Source organism: Sminthopsis crassicaudata, chromosome 1, assembly GCF_048593235.1.
Source record: "Sminthopsis crassicaudata isolate SCR6 chromosome 1, ASM4859323v1, whole genome shotgun sequence".
Classification (NCBI taxonomy): Eukaryota; Metazoa; Chordata; class Mammalia; order Dasyuromorphia; family Dasyuridae; genus Sminthopsis; species Sminthopsis crassicaudata.
The window spans coordinates 618549340-618567864 of NC_133617.1; the positions used below are offsets into that span (position 1 = coordinate 618549340).

An 18525-nucleotide genomic window follows, 5' to 3' on the forward strand; every position below is an offset into this window, starting at 1 on the left:
GACATAAAGAAACTAACTTTCTATATGTAGTAACTTTAATATTGACTTGTTTTCTTGAGGTTGTTAAGTGCTACAAAGATTAGAGATTTGGTCCTAGTGTCAGAAGGACTTGAGTTCAAATCCAGTCACAGATACTTATTAATTGTATGACTGAGGAAGTCACTAAACACTCACTTACTTTAATTTCCTCAATTGTAAATGAGAATAATAGTCAAACCTACTTCTCATTTAGTATTGTTCAGTCATTTCATGTGTGTCCAACTCTTCATGACTCCATGTGGGGTTTTCATAGCAATGATACTGGACATTTCCTTGCCACTTCCTTCTCCAGATCATTTTAGAGATCAGGAAACTGAAGTGACTTGTCCAGTGACTTGTCATATAGCTAATAAGTGTCTAAGACCACATTTGAACTCAGGAAGAGGGATTTTTCTGACTCCAGGTCCTTATTCTATCAATCATGTCACCAATTCCAGATTTATATATGTGCATGTGTATTTATACACACACACACTCACATTGACATACATACATCCATGTGCACACACACACCCTTTTTGAATATTGAGAAATGCATAAAACCATTCATATAAATAAGGTTGACTTTTTGTTATAACTCCAGGTTTACAGATTATACTTTTAAGCCTTTGGAATAAAAATTTTTCTCGGTTTAACCCCATCTACTTGGCAAAATGTGAGTGATTTGTTAGAAGAAATTCATTTTAAAAAGACTTTTAAAGAAATTAATAGGTAAAAACCTTTTTTTTTCTTTCACATTTCCTCCCTAGTCATAAAGACCTATTTTGTTTTGTTTTTTAAACAGGTAGCAAACCCAATATTGTAATGAAAATGCACAATTTTGTGTAAAATTCCAGACCAAAATCAAATCAAAAATGAATTTTTTGCCATGTTTATAACATGATCGTTTTTCTTTACTATGTGTGTGTATGGGAGGGGGGGGAGAGACAGAAGGAAGTGTAGAGAGAAATAAAGCCAAGCCCTGGCACAAGTAGTGACATTTCTCATCTGGTTGTTCTTATTATCATTAGTCAGTGTTGTGGTGGAAAATGCATCAAGGCAGCAGTAAAATTTTCTGGGTGGTTGGCCCAGTTCTGCATTACTCATGGTGTGACTTGATAGAGGTTTTTTTCACCTTTCTGGACCTCGGTTTCTCTATCTGTAAAAACAAATCCAGGGGAGGCATTCATGATCTCCAAAGTTTCTTTAAGCTCTAATATCCTATGAATGTAAGTCATATTTTATGTACTATATACCCATTTGTTCCTCACTCTATACCCAACCCTGTATACAAGCAACTCAAATAGATATGGTTTCTCATCTGTAGGTATATCAGCAAAAAGGGGCTATTCTGGAAAGGATTATTTCCTTCTTTAGAATGCACTTCCATGTTTTCTGGTTAAATTTTTCTTTAACTCTGAGAACTAAAATGACTTGCCTTGAATATTAACTGATTCCAAATAAATGCATATTAGCCCTTTTCTGGTTCTTTTTAAAGTCAGTGCGTATATATGATTTGTCTCTGCTTGCAAAACATTAGTGTTATAAAGGGGAAGACTTATGCTAAAGCTAAGGCAGTCATTAATTCATATTTCTAGATAAATTTCAATCCAATTCCTTTTCTTTCTTGTTTGCCTTAAAATAATCATTTCCCACTCTCTTCTAAAACATTCTACTTTTCCTTTCAGAGACGTCAACGGCTATTATTTTTATCGTTTTTTTCCCTATTAATAAGCATTTATTTTCTTTACTGACAATGTGTGTAAGGAAGCAAAACCAAATCTTTGTAACAAATATGTATAATCAAGTAAAACAAATTCCCATGTTGGCCATGTTCCAAATATGTGTCCCATTGTGTATATTTAGTTCAACATTTCTCTGGTAGCATTTGGATAGTATCTTTCTTTATTAGTCCTCTGAAATCAGGTTTTGAGCTAGAAAACAAGTCTGAGTAAAGCCAAAAATATTTTTCTAGTAAAGTTCATCATAAGTTTGATAGTTGCTGACTTTTGTGAGTCTTGGTTTACTTTAATAAGTCAACTTTTCTCTTCACCCTCCTCTTCCTTTTTCAGACAGGCCTCTTTGTCTATAAGAGCCAAAGTAGAATCAACTTAAAATTTTAATCAGTGTTGATGGTAGTATGTCAGTGGAATTGAATCACTTTAGCCCCAGTGACTTAAGCTATCAGAGAGTAGGCCTGGGAAAGAAGAAAGAGATAATCACTAATTTTCCCCCAAAGAAGGGACCAATGCAAAGACCATGACCAGAGGGGAACAGGGCAGAACAACTCAAGAGATTGGATGTGGCCTTGGGGAACCTGCTAATGGTAGAGAGAAAAGCAATTCAATGTATTGTGGAGATCCTTTGAACAAACTTTTTCTGTGTCCTAATTATATCTTAGCTTTTTTCATTTTTTAAAATTTATTTTTAACACACATCGCTTTATTTTGGGAGAGAAAAATCAGAGCAAAAGGGAAAAACCATGAGAGAGATTAAAAAAAAAAAAAGAAAAAAGTGAATATAGCATGTGTTGATTTACATTCAGTCTCCATAGCTTTTTTTTTTCTGGATGCAGATGGCATTTTCTATCCAAAATCTATTGGGATTGCTTTGAATCACTGAACCACTGAGAAGCACCAAGTGTTTTACAGTTGATCAGCACACATTCTTGCTGTTATTGTGTATGATGTATTCCTGGTTCTGCTTGCTTTGCTCAGCTTCAGTTCATGTAAATCTTTCCAGGCCTTTCCAAAACCAGCTTGTTCATCATTTTATGGAACAATAATATTCCATTACCTTCATATATCACAGCTTGTTCAGCCATTCCCCAACTGATGGACAAATACTCATTTTCCAATTCTTTGCTACCACAAAAAGAGCTGCTACAAACATTTTGGCACATGTGAGTCCTTTTCCCTTCTTTATGATTTCCTTGGGATTCAGACCAAGTAATGGCACTGCTGGGTAAAAGGATATGCACAGTTTTATAGCCTTTTGGGCATAGTTCCAGATTACTCTTCAGAATGGTTTAGATCCTTTTAGTCTCTTAAATGAAGACGACTTTTGTTTATGTGAGTGTTATCTATCAATATTTACTATATTCAAAATTAAAACTATCAAAATATTATTAGTTCATTTAAATGACAATAATAGCACCATTACATATTAATATAAATAACATTTTAAATAAAAAACTACATTTTCAAAACAAAAAAGTCAATGAGGAAAGCAGCATTATTTTATTTTTTCAAATCTCTTAGCTGTCTGGCTTAATAGAAGAGAATTGGATTCTCATATTTACTTCTTTATTACATCTGTTGTTTTGGTACAAGTATATGAAGAAAATTCAGCATCATAGCTGGAAAAAGAAAGGTATTTGGGTACATAACTGACATTTTAATATTTTCAGGAAAAAGTTTTGATCTCTTCAACCCCATGCCAGAGTCTTGGGGGTTTCTGTTGGTCTATGGACTCTGAAAATTTTTGGCTTAGCCAGTTATTCCTGTACATGCATTGAAATCTGCGGGTGTTGAAAATGAGAAGATCTATTTAACATTTTTACTAATGACTTTGATAAAGGGATAGATGGGATATCACTAATGTGTTCTTAATATGACTATTCTGTGCCAATCTTTTAAACTTCAGTTAGAGGAACATGGCTTCCTGGAATCAAAAAATGATAGTCATATTGTTCTCTGCTTCTGTCAAATTTTACCTGGAATATTGTGTTCAGTTCTGGGTGTCATTGCTTAAAGAGGATGCTGATAAGTTTGATGATATCCAGGAGAGGGCAACCAGGATGCTGAGGAGTGTTGATTCCACATGATGTGGAACATGAGGTTCACTTGAAAGAACTGGGAATATTTAGGTTGGAAAGAAAACTCAGAAGAAAAGGCGTTAACTGTTTTCAAGTATTTGAAGGATTGATATATATATAGAAAAGAGTAGATTAGCTCTATTTAGCCCAGAAAGCAGAACCAGGAGCAAGGGATAGAAGTTGAAAAGAGACTAATTTATTCTATCAAGGGGAAAATAAATTTTAACAAATGGATCAATTCCAAAGAAGAGCAGCTACCTTGAGATACATAAAAAGTTTCCTTTCTTTGGAGATCTTCAAGCAGAAGCTGAAGGATGATTTGTAAGGAATATTATAGAGGGGGTTCTTTTTACTTAGATAGCCACAATGTTCCTTTTCAATTCTCAAATTCTATGAGATAGAGATTCTTTGCATATATTTTCTCTTTAGTAGGAGTCACCAGTACACATGACCTAGACTTTAACTTTTCAACCCATCTTGCTCCAGAACCAAAGAATTATTTTTAACATTAAAACTGAATTTTAAGTGTGTTTCTGACATTGAGTCTGATTTTTTTTAAATAGTCTGTTCCTCCAGATTCACCCTATGTATGGTTTTAAGAATATGGATATTATCAGATGCCTTTTAAAAATATAAATGATTTTTATCCTCCTAGAAAGATATTCAAGGTTTCAGGTCTTATTGATTTCCAAGAATCCTTCCTTATGTGGAAGGGAGAATTGCAAAGAGAGAATATGATAAGTTATTTTGTATGGAAACCCCAAACATTTAGCACTGGCCATCTGTTGCCTCCCACAAAGCAGTTAGCAATTCAAAAATGGTGAATTTCAAAACAAAGTGGACAGGACTGAAATGTGAGGACGATATGCAGGCATTCATAATGGCCTGGAAATTTCAAATGATGCTATATTAGTAGCTACTTATGCCACCTGTATGAAAGTTTGGACCATGTATGTATCTCAGTAATAACAATAACAATAATAATGATAGCTAATGTTTATATAAGTTTTCCAAGTACTTATGTTATTTCATTTGATCCTCACAATAACAGAGTTAGATGTTATTATTATCCCCATTTTCCAAATTAGAAGGATAATTTGATAGAGGCTAAAAGACTCATTCAGAATCACATAGCAAGGGGCATCTAGATGGCTCAGTGAACAGAGTACCAGCCCTGAAGTCAGGAGGACCTGAGTTCAAATCTGGCCTCAGACTCTTGTGTGACAAGTCATTTAATCCCAATTGCCTCAGGAAAAAAACCACATAGTAAGTGTCTGAGACAGAATTCAAGTAACATGACTATTCTGTGCCGATCTTTTAAACATCCCACAGAAGAAATTTCCCCTTCATTTTCATTTCCTACTTGATGTGAAATTGATCTCCACATAACACATCAGGAAGAATTTTTAAAAGCCAATCTTTTGCCCACTTTTGCCCACTATTTAAGTGGGAATCAATAAAGATCAGCATTAGTGAGTTGGTGGTGGTGGTCTTTTTCCTGTCTCATGTCCAAGGTGAATATATGAAATACTCTTGGAAGGAAAGGACAAGTAATACCCTGATTCTACATGCTGCAATCTAACTATACTGTGCCTTGTCATTTTTTTAGGATCTCATGATTCCTTCAGTTTCTACATTGATGAAGCCTCTCCAGTGGGACCTGAGCAACCAGAAACCGTCCAGAATTTTGTCTCTGTATTTGGAACCGTGGCTAAAAAGCTCATGAGGAAGTGGCTAGCAACGCAGACGATGAATTTTACTGGTCAGCTGGGGGCCGGAATCCGGTACTTTGACCTCCGCATTTCTACCAAGCCCAGGGACCCTGACAATGAGCTGTACTTTGCTCACGGTCTGTTCAGTGCCAAAGTGAATGAAGGCCTAGAAGAGATTAACGCTTTCCTCACAGATCACCACAGGGAGGTGGTCTTCTTGGACTTCAACCACTTCTACGGGATGCAGAAATACCATCACGAAAAACTCGTCCAAATGCTGAAAGACATCTTTGGGAATAAAATGTGCCCGGCGATTTTTGCCCATGAAGTGAGTCTGAAATACCTGTGGGAGAAAGATTACCAAGTGCTGGTCTTTTACCACAGCCCAGTGGCTCTGGAGGTCCCCTTTCTCTGGCCTGGCCAGATGATGCCGGCTCCCTGGGCCAACACAACAGACCCTGAAAAACTGATCCAGTTCCTCCAGGCATCCATTACCGAGAGAAGGAAGAAGGGCTCTTTTTTTATATCTCAGGTGGTGCTGACCCCCAAAGCTAGTACTGTGGTCAAGGGGGTGGCCAGTGGTCTCAGAGAAACAATCACAGAAAGGTAAGACTCTTTTGCAAGTATGGTCTGACTCCTCCCACTTTCTGTGATTTGTAACCTATATTAGTATACATATGTATATATTAGTATGTATAATAATATATATTATAATATATACTAATATAAACTAATCATCATATATATACTATATATAATATATACTATCATATATTATATATAATATATATTGTAATATACTAATTTATATATTTATTGGCCAGCCTTATAAACAGGTAGATAAATACTTAACTGCTATTATTTAAGGAAACTGAAGCCTCTCCACCCCCTCCACCAATATCCACACCACCATCAATGTCACAACATTTAAAATTTCCACATTACTTATATTAAGAGATTGAAGGCTATTATAAAAATTCAAATATTTTCTGGAATAGTTGATAAATTGAGACTATATGAGATACTTGTTACAAATATATTTACATGTTAAAAATCATTATTAGGCATTAACATCTGAGCTTAAATTATTTGATTGAATTAGCTATTCATTTAGCACAGTCACAGTCCTAATGGTTATGGTGTCTTCATCAACCTGTTTTCTCTCATTTCTCCTCAACCTGTAATCATTCTAATAGTCTGAGAGTTCTAAAAAGGTAGAGTGGCTTGTTACAGCTTACTTTTCTATAATGCATATATATGAATATATGTATAGACATATTTAGTTCTATCTCTGGAAGTAGATAGCATCTTCCTTCATGGACTCTTTATTGATGATCTGAATTATTCTAATCCTCAGAATAAATTAGTCATTTATAGTTATTAAAAAATATTGCTGTTATTGTGTTCTCTTGGTTCTGCTCATTTTACTCTTAATTATTTCATGCAAGTCTTTTCATATTTTTCTAAAACCAATCAGCTCATCTTTCTTAGAGCACAGAAGTATTCCATCACAACCATATACCATAACTTTTTTAATCATTCTTTAATTGATGGGTTCTTTTTCAGTTTCTTTTCCAAAATTCTTTTCCAAAGAATTTGCAATTCTTTGTCATCACAAAGAGAACTACTATTAATATTTTAGGACATATTGATTCTTTCCCTTTTCTCCTGACCACCTTGGAAAAATGCCTAATAATAGCATTATTAGGTCACAGGGTAAACGTGGTTTTATAACTCTTTGGACATAAATCCAAGTTGCTGTCCAAAATGACCGGATCATTTCCCAGTTCCACCAACAATGTATTAGTGTCCCATATAGTTCACTCTGCTAGGAAAAAGCTTGATGAATGACTATTTTTATTATATTTTAAATTCATGAGCCCCACTCATGTCTTTTCCACTTAGAAACCAGCTAAAAAGACTCTATTATTTCTTAACAAATTAAAAAAAAAACTAAGCCAAAAGGAAAGCAAAACTAGAATTATATAACATTCCATCTATAAATCTGGATTGTACTCATTCACACAAATGCAGAAAGACCCTAAGGTAGAGTGGGTACAAACTTGAGATTAATGTAGTACATAGATGAAGAACACAGGTAGACACAGCAACTTACAACTCAGAAACTTTGAGCACTGGTGCCCCCCTTTTCCCCCAGAAGCAATCCTTTCAAATTTAACCAATAGGTGTAGTGTTTATATTAGATGAATGACTCAGTTGCTAACTGGGGCTGTTCATAGGACATGTTATCTCAAAGGCATGGGAACTAGACAGCTCCATTGTTACTTCTCTTTTATACAGGGTTCTTCCTCTGCTGAAATGGGTTTACTCCTACTCCTACAATTCTACAATTCTAATTTCAGACTCAGCTGGCTGCTTTCAGCAGAGGTGGTACTATACTGCTCTGAAAGTCAGAGACTCAGTTTAGGTTAGGCAGAAATCTTTCCAGTCCTGCTCCCTCTGGTGTCTCTGACATTCCCCTCTACCTCCTTGGCAACAGGTGGCAATGCCAGGAAAGATCCTTCCTCTTTTCCTCTGCCCTCCTAGCTGTATGTAAAGCTACCTTCTTTTCTCTTCCTCTTCTCCATTCTCTCAACACCACATAGCAAAGGAGATAATGTGAGATAGCCTTTAAAAAACAAAACACAAACAAACAAACAAAAAACATCTAATTCTTCCTAGCAAAAAGTAATGGGACAAAGAGCTATAACTTTGATTTCACACATTTTTGAGGTCTTTCCTCTGACCCTTTTCATCCTTATTCTATCTGCTTCAGAAATTAAATCTCATTTTGCGAAACAACATTCCAACTCAGAATGAGTAACCAAAATCTGATCTCTACCAGCTGAACTATAATCAGGCAAAGTACATTCATCCAATGATTTTAAAACTGTTCTGGGATTCGGTGTTCCCTAGTTATTACCTCTAAAGTTTCCCAAATTTTCATATGCTTATAAAAACTGAAACACATAAGGTTGAATCAAACTTTCACTTGTATTTCTTCTAAAATTCTCCATTTTGTCACATGTAAATGAAAAACTGATCTAATCTGCTATACATGTATATATAGCATACATAATATGTACATATAAACAGATAACACATATATCTATGATGTCCATAAGCTAGGAAGAGATGAGTTTCTCCATGCTTTGTTCATGCTGCTGATATTTAGAGTAAGAACATCTTCAACACATGCATTTAGAATATAGTGTTTGGAGACGTGGGCAAGTCTTCAGGGAAACTAAATCCAGCTTCAACCTAGGTGATGTAGCTTTCAGTCGGTTTCAACTGGAGCTCTGTGTTCTGTCCTCATTGGCATCCAAAAAAATCCAGCAACAATAAAAACTCCCACAGATTTGTTTCTTAAAAACCGATTTCCAACTTATTTTTAAAATGTCATTCTCTGCACCTACACCCCCACAGACTTTACACTTCCCAAAAAAGTATATGGCTTGGATCAAGTCCATTGCTAAGAGGCAGAAGCTTATTAAATTACAGGTACTTCCTAATTCAAAAGTCTATCCAGATTTCCTATAAATTTTTTAAGCAGCAGGGTCTTTTATGACAAAATATTTTCAGAGATAACTCAGGTACTTTCTGTACACAGTGCCAAACATTCAGATAGAAGGAAAGATCCAAATAATTGGCTGGATTTTTTCATTTGGTTATTTGCCATCATGTGGTCATATTGCAATAACTTTGCAATTTGTCTCCCTGCTTTCTGTCTCTTTTCTAAACAGCATAAAAACACATTCTAATATTCAGAGCTAGAAGGAGACTCAGAGGTCATCTAGTTGAGCTCTTTTGCTTTACAGATGAAGGAACAAAATTCCAGGAAAGTAACACCCAAGTCTAGGGAAAACCCATCATAGCCAGAGTAGTCCACCACTTCCAGTGTGCTCCATAACATTTCTCGTTTTCTATAATATCTGAAATGCTTATTATTTCAACAAATATTTTACTGTGTCCAATATTTAGCCCTAAACCAACTTAAAACTTATTATATGATGATAAAAACGTAAGTACTTTTAATATACATTAAATATAAGATAATTAATTATAAAGGGACGGAGAATCAAGAAGGGCTTCACAAAAGGGGGAGCATTTGTCTTAGGCTCTAAAGGTTCAACAGTTTAGTGGATAGCATGAGCTGAGGCAGGATGCAGGAAAGTATAGGCTATCATCAGACAATAGTGAATTGTCCATTTTATTAAGAGTGTAGCATAGATGGAAAAGAAAAATATAAAATTAGTATGGAAAAATAAAATTTTATTTGGCAGCTGGGTGGCTCACTGGATAGAGCCACTGGGGCTGGAGTTGGGCAAATCTGAATTTAAATCAGACTTCAGACATTTATTGACTATGTGTGATCCCTGGAAGAAGCCTCAGCTTATTCGACTCTAAGGATCGCGATAGCACCTAGCCATTGGGGTTATTGTGAGGATCAAATGAGATAATATTTATAAACTTCTTACTGTTACAATGCTTAGTATATAGAAAGTGGTGGATAAAAATGTATTTCTTCCTCTTTCCTTCCTTTTGCCAGACTGGGAAAGACATGAGTATTAAGTAAAGAAAGATGGATTTTACCCAGTTAGCAATTTAGAGTTACTGAAGATTCTTGTGAGAAGTAAAATGATTAAATATACAAATAGTTTTTTTTTAATTTCTAAAATTTTTATTTTATAAGATTTATGCTTTCTTTCAAGCCTTGACTTTTATGAAAATGTTTTGCATAACTTCACATGTGGTTTCTTTCTTTCTTTCTCTTCCTTCCTTCCTTCCTTCCTTCCTTCCTTCCTTCCTTCCTTCCTTCCTTCCTTCCTTCCTTCCTTCCTTCCTTCTTTCCTTCCTTCCTTCCTTCCTTCCTTCCTTCCTTCCTTCCTTCCTTCCTTCCTTCCTTCCTTCCTTCCTCTCTCTCTCTCTCTCTCTCTCTCTCTCTCTCTCTCTCTCTCTCTCTCTCTCTCTCTCTCTCTCTTCTCTTTCTCTCTCTCTCTCTTTTTTTCTTTCTTTCTTTCTTCTGAATTCCTTTCAGCTCATGAGATTTTCTTTTCTTTTTTTTCTCCTTCTATTTAGTTTATTTATTTTTTAATACTCATTGCTTTAGGAATCATGTTGGGAGAGGAAAATGAGAGCAAAAAGGAAAAACCACAGGAGGAAAAAAAAGACCAAAAAAATAAGTGAATATATCATATGTTGATTTACATTGTCTCCATAGTTCTTTTTTCTGGATGCAGATGGTATTTTCTGTCCAAAGTCTTTTGGGATTGCTTTGAATCACTAAACCACTGAGCAGAACTAAGTCATTTTTAGTGGATCATCACACATTCTTACTGTTATTGTGCACAGTGCATTCCTGGTTCTGCTTGTTTTGCTTAGCATCAGTTCATGTAAATCTATCCAGGCCTCTCTATAATCAGCTTGTTCATTATTTTTATGGAACAATAATATTCCATTACCTTCATATATCACAACTTGTTCAGCCATTCCCCAATTGATGGGCATTTCTCATTCCAATACTTTGCTACCACAAAAATTTTTTGCACATGTTGGTCTTTTTTCTTCCTTTATAATTTTCTTGGGATATAGACCCAGTAATGACACTGCTGGGAAAAGGGTATGCACAATTTTATAGTCCTTTTGGCATAGATGCAGAATGGTTGGATCAGTTCAGAACTTCACCAACAATGCATTAGTGTCCCAGTTTTCCCACATGCCCTCCAACATTTGTCGTTATTTTTTCCTGTCATCTTAGCCAATCTGAGAGGCATGAGGTAGTACCTCAAAGTTGTTTTAATTTGGACATACAAATAAACTGTGAAAATTATAATCATACCTTTATTAAAAGTCCATTGTTGAAATATACATGAATTGCATAAGACAGGAATAAAATCTTAAATTATTTCTCCTTTTCCCCTTAATCTATCAGTCATCTTTAAATTATCATCCAGAGTTTGTTTATCATATTGGCTAGGGAGGAACAAACCAATGTAAGATGCTCATAGAAAAGTTCTGGGAAACCAGAGAACAACATGCTGCTTCTGGATTCTTAAAATGTTTACTCTCTCAAGTCTAGAAAATCAATTGGGATTTTTTTCTTGGGTACTGATATTATAGGTTGACTGTTTCATGGTCCATATTCCTTGTGTCCTAAGGTTTTTCTGACTATCCCATGCCAGTTCGTTTATATATTCCCCATAATTTTGTTCCTCTCCCTTGACCAGTCTTCTCTACAAACATACCCTCTTCCTGACACTTGCCATACCTGCTCTGCCTCTTCCTAGGGCTTGAGTTTGTGGGGCAGTCCTATTACCCACCTATATTTGTCCCAGATGCAAAAATTTCTGCTTATTGCTCTAGCAAGAGGTCCAAGCAAAGGAGAATACCAAGGACAGACTCCAGATACTTCACAGTTATGTCTAGTTAAGAAGATTTTGGGACAGTAGGAGGCTAGAATACTGTATGTAGGCACAATTTCCCCAAAGCATCATAGGAACAAAGATCCTATTGATCCACAGCTGGAGTTGTCCTCCCAGCATGACATCACTAGATGCTTTTGAGTATCTGGAAGTATGGACCATTATTATATCTTGCCAAGAGGTTCCTTATCCATGTAGCTTTTTCCCTATTAGCGTCAACCAAACAGGGCTATTGTTCCTCTCCAGACTGGAACTGATCAATACCTACCAAGAAAAACCACTACCATCTGCTGCTGTATTATCTGGAGCAGGCACATGTGAAGCCTGTCACCCTCTGGGAGTTGACCAACCAATAGAACAACATACTACTGGGACTGAATGGTAGCCAGAAAAGACTTTTATTCAAGTGTAGAAATCCATGAGAAGAAAAAATGGCTTTGAGTATTGTATGAGTGGAGATATTATTCAAGAACATTATTGTTCAACAGCAGGTGTTTTCCATAGTCCCTTCCATCATCCACTCTATAGTGGGTCATCCTTCCTTGAGGGTTTAAGTGGCTGAGAGAATCTGGCAGCTGATCATTGGGCAGATTCATCACCCTAACAGGTGGGAAAGGAATCCTCTGACGTCAGTTCCACAGATTTTTATAACTTCTTGGTTTTTCTTTTTTGGGGAGAGCTGTTGGGCTCATAGGAATTCATAAGAATGAAAGAAAACTTCCTAAGATTATCAATCTAACCCATTTTCTTTTTTATTTAGGGATTTTCAAATATTTAAAAAATTACATGTAAAAACAATTGTAAACATTTTTTTTAATTTGAGTTACAAATCCCCCCTTTCTCTCCTTTCTTCTCATTGAGAAGATAAACAATTTGAGATAGGTTATACACGTGAAGTCATGCAAAAACATATTTCCATATTAGTTATATTGTGAAAGAAAACAAGGACCAAAAAAAAACCCCACACACAAATAAGAAAAGAAAGGGAAAAAAGTATGCTTTTATCTGCATTCAGATTCTAACCCCACTTTTTTAGCCAAGTAGGATTGTATGCACAGCCGCCACAGATCAGAAAGCAGTATGTACTTTAGACTTAAGCAACTCGAAAGAGAGATTTAAAAATTTCCCATTCCAGTGTCATACAATACTCCTTGAAATCTAAGAGTTCTTCCTTGTCACATCTAAAGTTGTTTCCTAATGTTCTGTCTTCCATGGAGACAGAATAGCTGATCAGCCTTTTTCAAGCAATGATATTTCTTCAGTGGTCTGCCCATTGTGCAGAACATGCAGTCAGTGAAAAAGAAAGATTTCCATTGCTTTTTGTAATTTAAACTTGGGGAGCTTAGTACCTGAGACCAAAGGTCTTACCATTCTCCAGTCTTATATATCCTGCCAAAAACAATTACGTAAAGATACCAAATATCTACCTAGCACTGATGTCAAGTAGTAAGAAAGATGTTGTTATAACTTCATCCTCAGCTGGGAGAAACTGATGCATGTTCTCAGATCTGAACATGCTAGGGCACATCTGTTGGCAGTTGTTCTAAACTCCCAGCCCAGGATTCCCAGAGTCAATCTATGTGTGCTTCATTTTACCTTCATTTATACCACTTTGTATGTGTGAATTTTGTCCCTCTTGGAGACCCTTGAGAGGAGAGACCTTTTCTCCTTCATTTCTGCATTCTCAAGTGTTAAATAGGTATTTGTTGAATAAATGAACACTCATTCTTTACTTTAAAATCTGATCCAGAAGTAAATAAAATAGAAGTAGAGGTAAGACTCTACCTTAACTAATTTCATTCAGTAACATTCGTCCAATAAGATGACAGTTCTTCTTCCTTTATTTTTCAATGTGGAATAGTAGAAAGAACCAGGGATGGAGGCTTGAAGAAATCTGTGTAGGGACTTAATAAATGTTTATTAGCTGCATAATTGAAAATACAAATTACCTTCCTTAGTATTTCCTCACTCCTCTAAATCTACAGGTAGTTACATCTATTCTTTGGCAAAGCCTTGTTCTGTGAGGGGAAATAAGCACTTTAAATGAAGCTGTGTCACTTTTCTTAGTTTTTCTGCAAAGCACTTGGGAGGTGTGGGTAATAAGGGTACGTTTATTTCTTTAGCAGTTGTCATCATCAGTGATTAAATATTTAAACCTTTATCTGCAACCACAGAAAAATTTGGAAGCGAAGGAAAAAGGACTGAGTATAAGAAAAGTAGTGGGCTTAGAGTTAAAATTTTTTTCCAAGACAAAATTTCAGCCACAGTAAAATAGCTGCATGAAACTACATTGGACATTGGATTTGACTAATTTTTCCCTCTTTAGTTTGGCCTCTTCTTTTTTTATTGAGTGTTTGGAAGGAACTGGCAAGTGTGGAGAATCCCATGGTAAGGCAGGGGTGTTGATGGATGAAGGACACTATGTAAGAACTAGAATTGGCTGAAATAAGAAGGTTTGGATTTTGGGTCAGTCTTTAAACTGACTGTCTTTATAAAATTTTTAAAAAGCATCTGTTACGTATCTATTGTATATAAGGCACTCTATTAGATACTGAGGCATAAAAAAGACAGCAAATGAAAAACTTATCCTCAAATAGCTTATTTTTCTACAGACTGGGGGATTGAAAAGATACAAGAGATATATCAAAGAGCAAACACCAAGCATATTCTAAGTAATGCAAAGTAAATTTGAGAGAGACAGTGAGTGCTAATAATTTGGGGGAATCAGGAAAAACCATATTTAGGAAGTGGCATATGAACTATATCTTGAATGTGAAGGTATAAAGGAGAAATACAGAGAGAAAGACAAAAAAGAGAGACAGAGAGACAAAGATACACAGAGAAAGTTAATTCTAGATAAGAGCAACTACTTTTATGAAGTCACAGAGGCAGAATGAAGACTCTCTTGTTTGGGAAGTAATTTGTGGCTCTTTTGTTTGAGGAACAGTTTGTGGTCTGGGTTGACGAATTGGAGAGAAGTAGAATGCAGCAAGAAAAAATAATATGAATTAAGGCTGGAATGGTAAATTGGAGTTAGAATATAATTTCTGGACTTTGAAATCATGAAGCCCCAAATTCAAATTTTGCCCCTGATACTTATTAATTGTATGACACTGAGCAAGTCACTTAACTTCCCTGGTCTAATTTTTCCTCAATTATAAAATGATGTTGTTGAATTCATTGTCTTCTAAGGTCCTTTTTTGCTCTAAATGTATGATTTGATGAACCTACATGAAGACTTTTAAATACCAGTCTGAATGAAGATTTTATATTTTATCATAGAGGCAATAGTGAGAAATTGAAAAATTTTGATTAGTGGAGAGATTGCAGGATTTACATTGTCAGCTCTTCTATGTTAAGCATATCAATTTGGCAACTTTTTGGAAGATGGGTCATAGAAGGAACTTTTCAAATATTAGTTTTTCATTTATAGAATGAGGAGGTTGGAAGAACTCTAAGAAGAAGATGAGTTCTTTGTAAAGGGAATCAGGACTTTTAAACATCCTTAAACATTCAGTTCTTAGTCTTGGGGGTCCTTTAAGCAGCTTCCTAAACCACCAGTCAACTGAAAAAATCATTTGCCTATTAGGAAAAAAATGTTTTTGCTAAAGTTATTTGATGGGTATCCCCAAAAATTTTTGAGATAAATATCTGAGTTGTTCACTCTATGTAAATACGGTTTTACATTGATGTGCCAGAAAGGACATTGGACTAAAATACCAAAGACAGTTTCTTAGAGGTTTTTATTTTTATTTTTAAGGTCTTTAAGAATAATATAGGATCAGAGATTTATAACTGGAAGGGACCTTAGAGACCACTGAGTTTAACATCCTTTTATCATAGATGAGGAAACTGAGGCACAATGAGATTAATCAATTTGCCCAAAGTCATACGGTTTTAAGTAGTAGAGATAGAATCCAAAGAGAGATAATCTCTAAACCCAAACATCTTTCTACTATGCCACAATGTCTCAACTTATTTTGGACTTGAGTGAGATTGTTTAGGTCCAGTCCCATCTGAAGATAGAAAGGATATGTAAGTTGACCAGTGTGTGGTCACTTCCTCTGTGGCACACTTCCATGTATAAATGTCAAACAAAAAAAGTTTCCCAGTGCCAATATAGGCAAAACCACTTTATCTCTTCATTTTTGGAATATTAATTTACAAAATGCTCCTACTTTCAATAAATAATGGTAATAAAGCCAAAAGTGGTCTTTTTCTCTTTTTAAGATGTCTGCTTTTAAAGGATGTAAAAGAGCAAAAAGAGTCAGAAGAACTGAATTGTAATACTGGTTCTGTCACCAATTCTTATAAAGGAAACAACTACATCAAAATAGTTATTTTAAAAGATTGTAGGTTATAGATGTTCTAGTTAAGAAACCCAATCATCTTAGAAGTTTTCTGTAAGTAGATTTTGTTAGGATTCTGCATTTTAGGAAAAAAAATTTGCTTATTTAACTTTGCATACATACACACACAAATTGATACTTCTGGCATAATATATACATATATAATGTATTGAGGTGGGATCAAATTATATTGCTACTTACTTTATTTTAAAATGCTAAAAATAATTATACACATATATCTAAAGACCAGGACTTACTTGCCATAATTGATCCTTACCATCTCCCATCTTAGGCAGAAATCACAAATATGAATTGAAATCTTCATTAAAAGATCTCTTCTTCCCACTCCCTCAGTATGAAGCTCTCTTCATTTTCAGCTGTAAAAAGAAAAAAACTCACTAGCTATTTCTAGGGCTATGATATCCTACTTTGAAGGGACAGTGTGACTGGTAGTAGAACTAGGGTCTTTTATTTCATTCACTCAGGCTCAGAGAAATTCTTGCCCCTTGGAAATGTAGGTAAGATTTAATGTCCTCCTTCTCTTTCCCCAAATGAAAACTAATTAATCCCCCACACACATACAGGATTGCTGCTGCTAATCTAAATACCAGACTGAAAAATTGCAGCCAACATGATTTAGCTTGTGTTTAAAAATAAAGCACTCACCAAAGAAAATAAAACAACTGATCTATAAAGTTATTTTCAAGTGTTTAGTATTCAAGTCATGTATTCCAATTTAGGAATTTTCTTTTAATTCATTTTTTTGCTCTCTTACTCCCAAACACTCTCTGATACAGTTTGGAAAGATCATTGAATTTAGAGCCAGAGGACTGGGTTCAAATCTCACCTCAGACACTACCTCCTCAGATATATCAATCAATAAAAGCAAGGAACTGGATTACCATAGATGGCCTTCAAGATCCCTTCTAGTTCTAAATCTGTGGTTCTTATCCTGTTCCAAGAGATAATAATTTACTTAGGGGAAAATATCTATTTCTTTCTGATGGACTGTGTAGTTCAATTTGTAGCATGCAGTAGATATATAGAGCCCCTCTGTAGGTTTAGAGGGAACATTGTGGATACCATTACTATCCCACAGCTTAGGAACTTAGATCCAAGATTGAATTTTGCTTTTTCTTGACTTTTTCTTGGGAGTGGTTAAATGGTTTCTTAATGGTCTCTATACTTTATGTAGGAAGATAGTAGACTGCCTCAGGCACCTTGACACATGCTAAGAGAATAGGAGAATCATTTGTGTGTGTGTGTGTGTGTGTGTGTGTGTGTGTGTGTGTGTGTGTGTGTGTGCAATGACTTTCTATTTATATGGTTATAGACTGGGAAATTCTGAAAATGGGGACTTTTTAGGGTCATGGATATAACAAGAAAGGGAAAGCATAGCTGTGAACAGGATTACAGCTATCACACTTTTCTCATCCAGCAGCTTCTGGAGGGAGGGAGTGTCTATAATGGGATGGTGGTGGTAAGAAAGGTACTATGCTAGACTCTGGGGATACATCGTAGAAAATAATATAGTCCCAATCCTCAAAGAGGCTTCTTTGAGAAAGAAAACTTATGATGCTTTGACAGAAAAAAAGAATCTTTTCCTTTGCTCCTGGAAAATGGACTAGTGTTGTGAGCTGATATTTTTTCCCGACATCTTTGGCCCATCTTTAAGTCACTGGAAATAGGGACATTCAGAGGAAATAGGACCATGGACAGCGCTATACTGAAAACAGAATGAACAAGGGTTCAGGAGATTTCTAAAACTAATTCATTGCTTAGCCCTAGATAAATCGCTTCATTTCCCTATACATAATTTCTTCATCTGTAAAATGAAAAGGGTGAATCAAATGTCCTCTAAGGTCACTTTATAGCTTAGTGAATTATGAGCTAGATGCTCATGTCCTTATTTTCAAGATGAGGATGGATTAGATGTACCTCTCTAAAAACCTTCATTGCAGGACAACAAGGCTTTTGATTGGTCACTTCTTCACCTGTGTTGAGTATTACTCAGAAGCATTACCTGCCATTTTGCAAATCACAATTATTTTTATTTTTCTTTACTTCATCCATCAAGTGAGAAATATCATGGTATAATGATTAGAACAATCCCCCCCCCTTCTGATATACAGAAAGGGCACCTACATTTCTTCATAACCTGACATTCCTGCTTTTCCAGTCTTTTTACACTTTAGTGCTCTCCACCT

General features: G+C 35.5%; 1 protein-coding gene across 1 annotated transcript in view; it reads left to right on the top strand.

The window, feature by feature from the left end:
- Positions 1 to 18525, top strand: part of PLCXD3 (phosphatidylinositol specific phospholipase C X domain containing 3) — a 196161-nt gene that overhangs the window by 133626 nt on the left and 44010 nt on the right. Inside the window, exon 2 of the mRNA XM_074282589.1 lies at positions 5445 to 6153. Within this exon, the coding sequence (XP_074138690.1) occupies positions 5445 to 6153 (709 nt within the window). The remainder of the gene's footprint in view (positions 1 to 5444; positions 6154 to 18525) is intronic.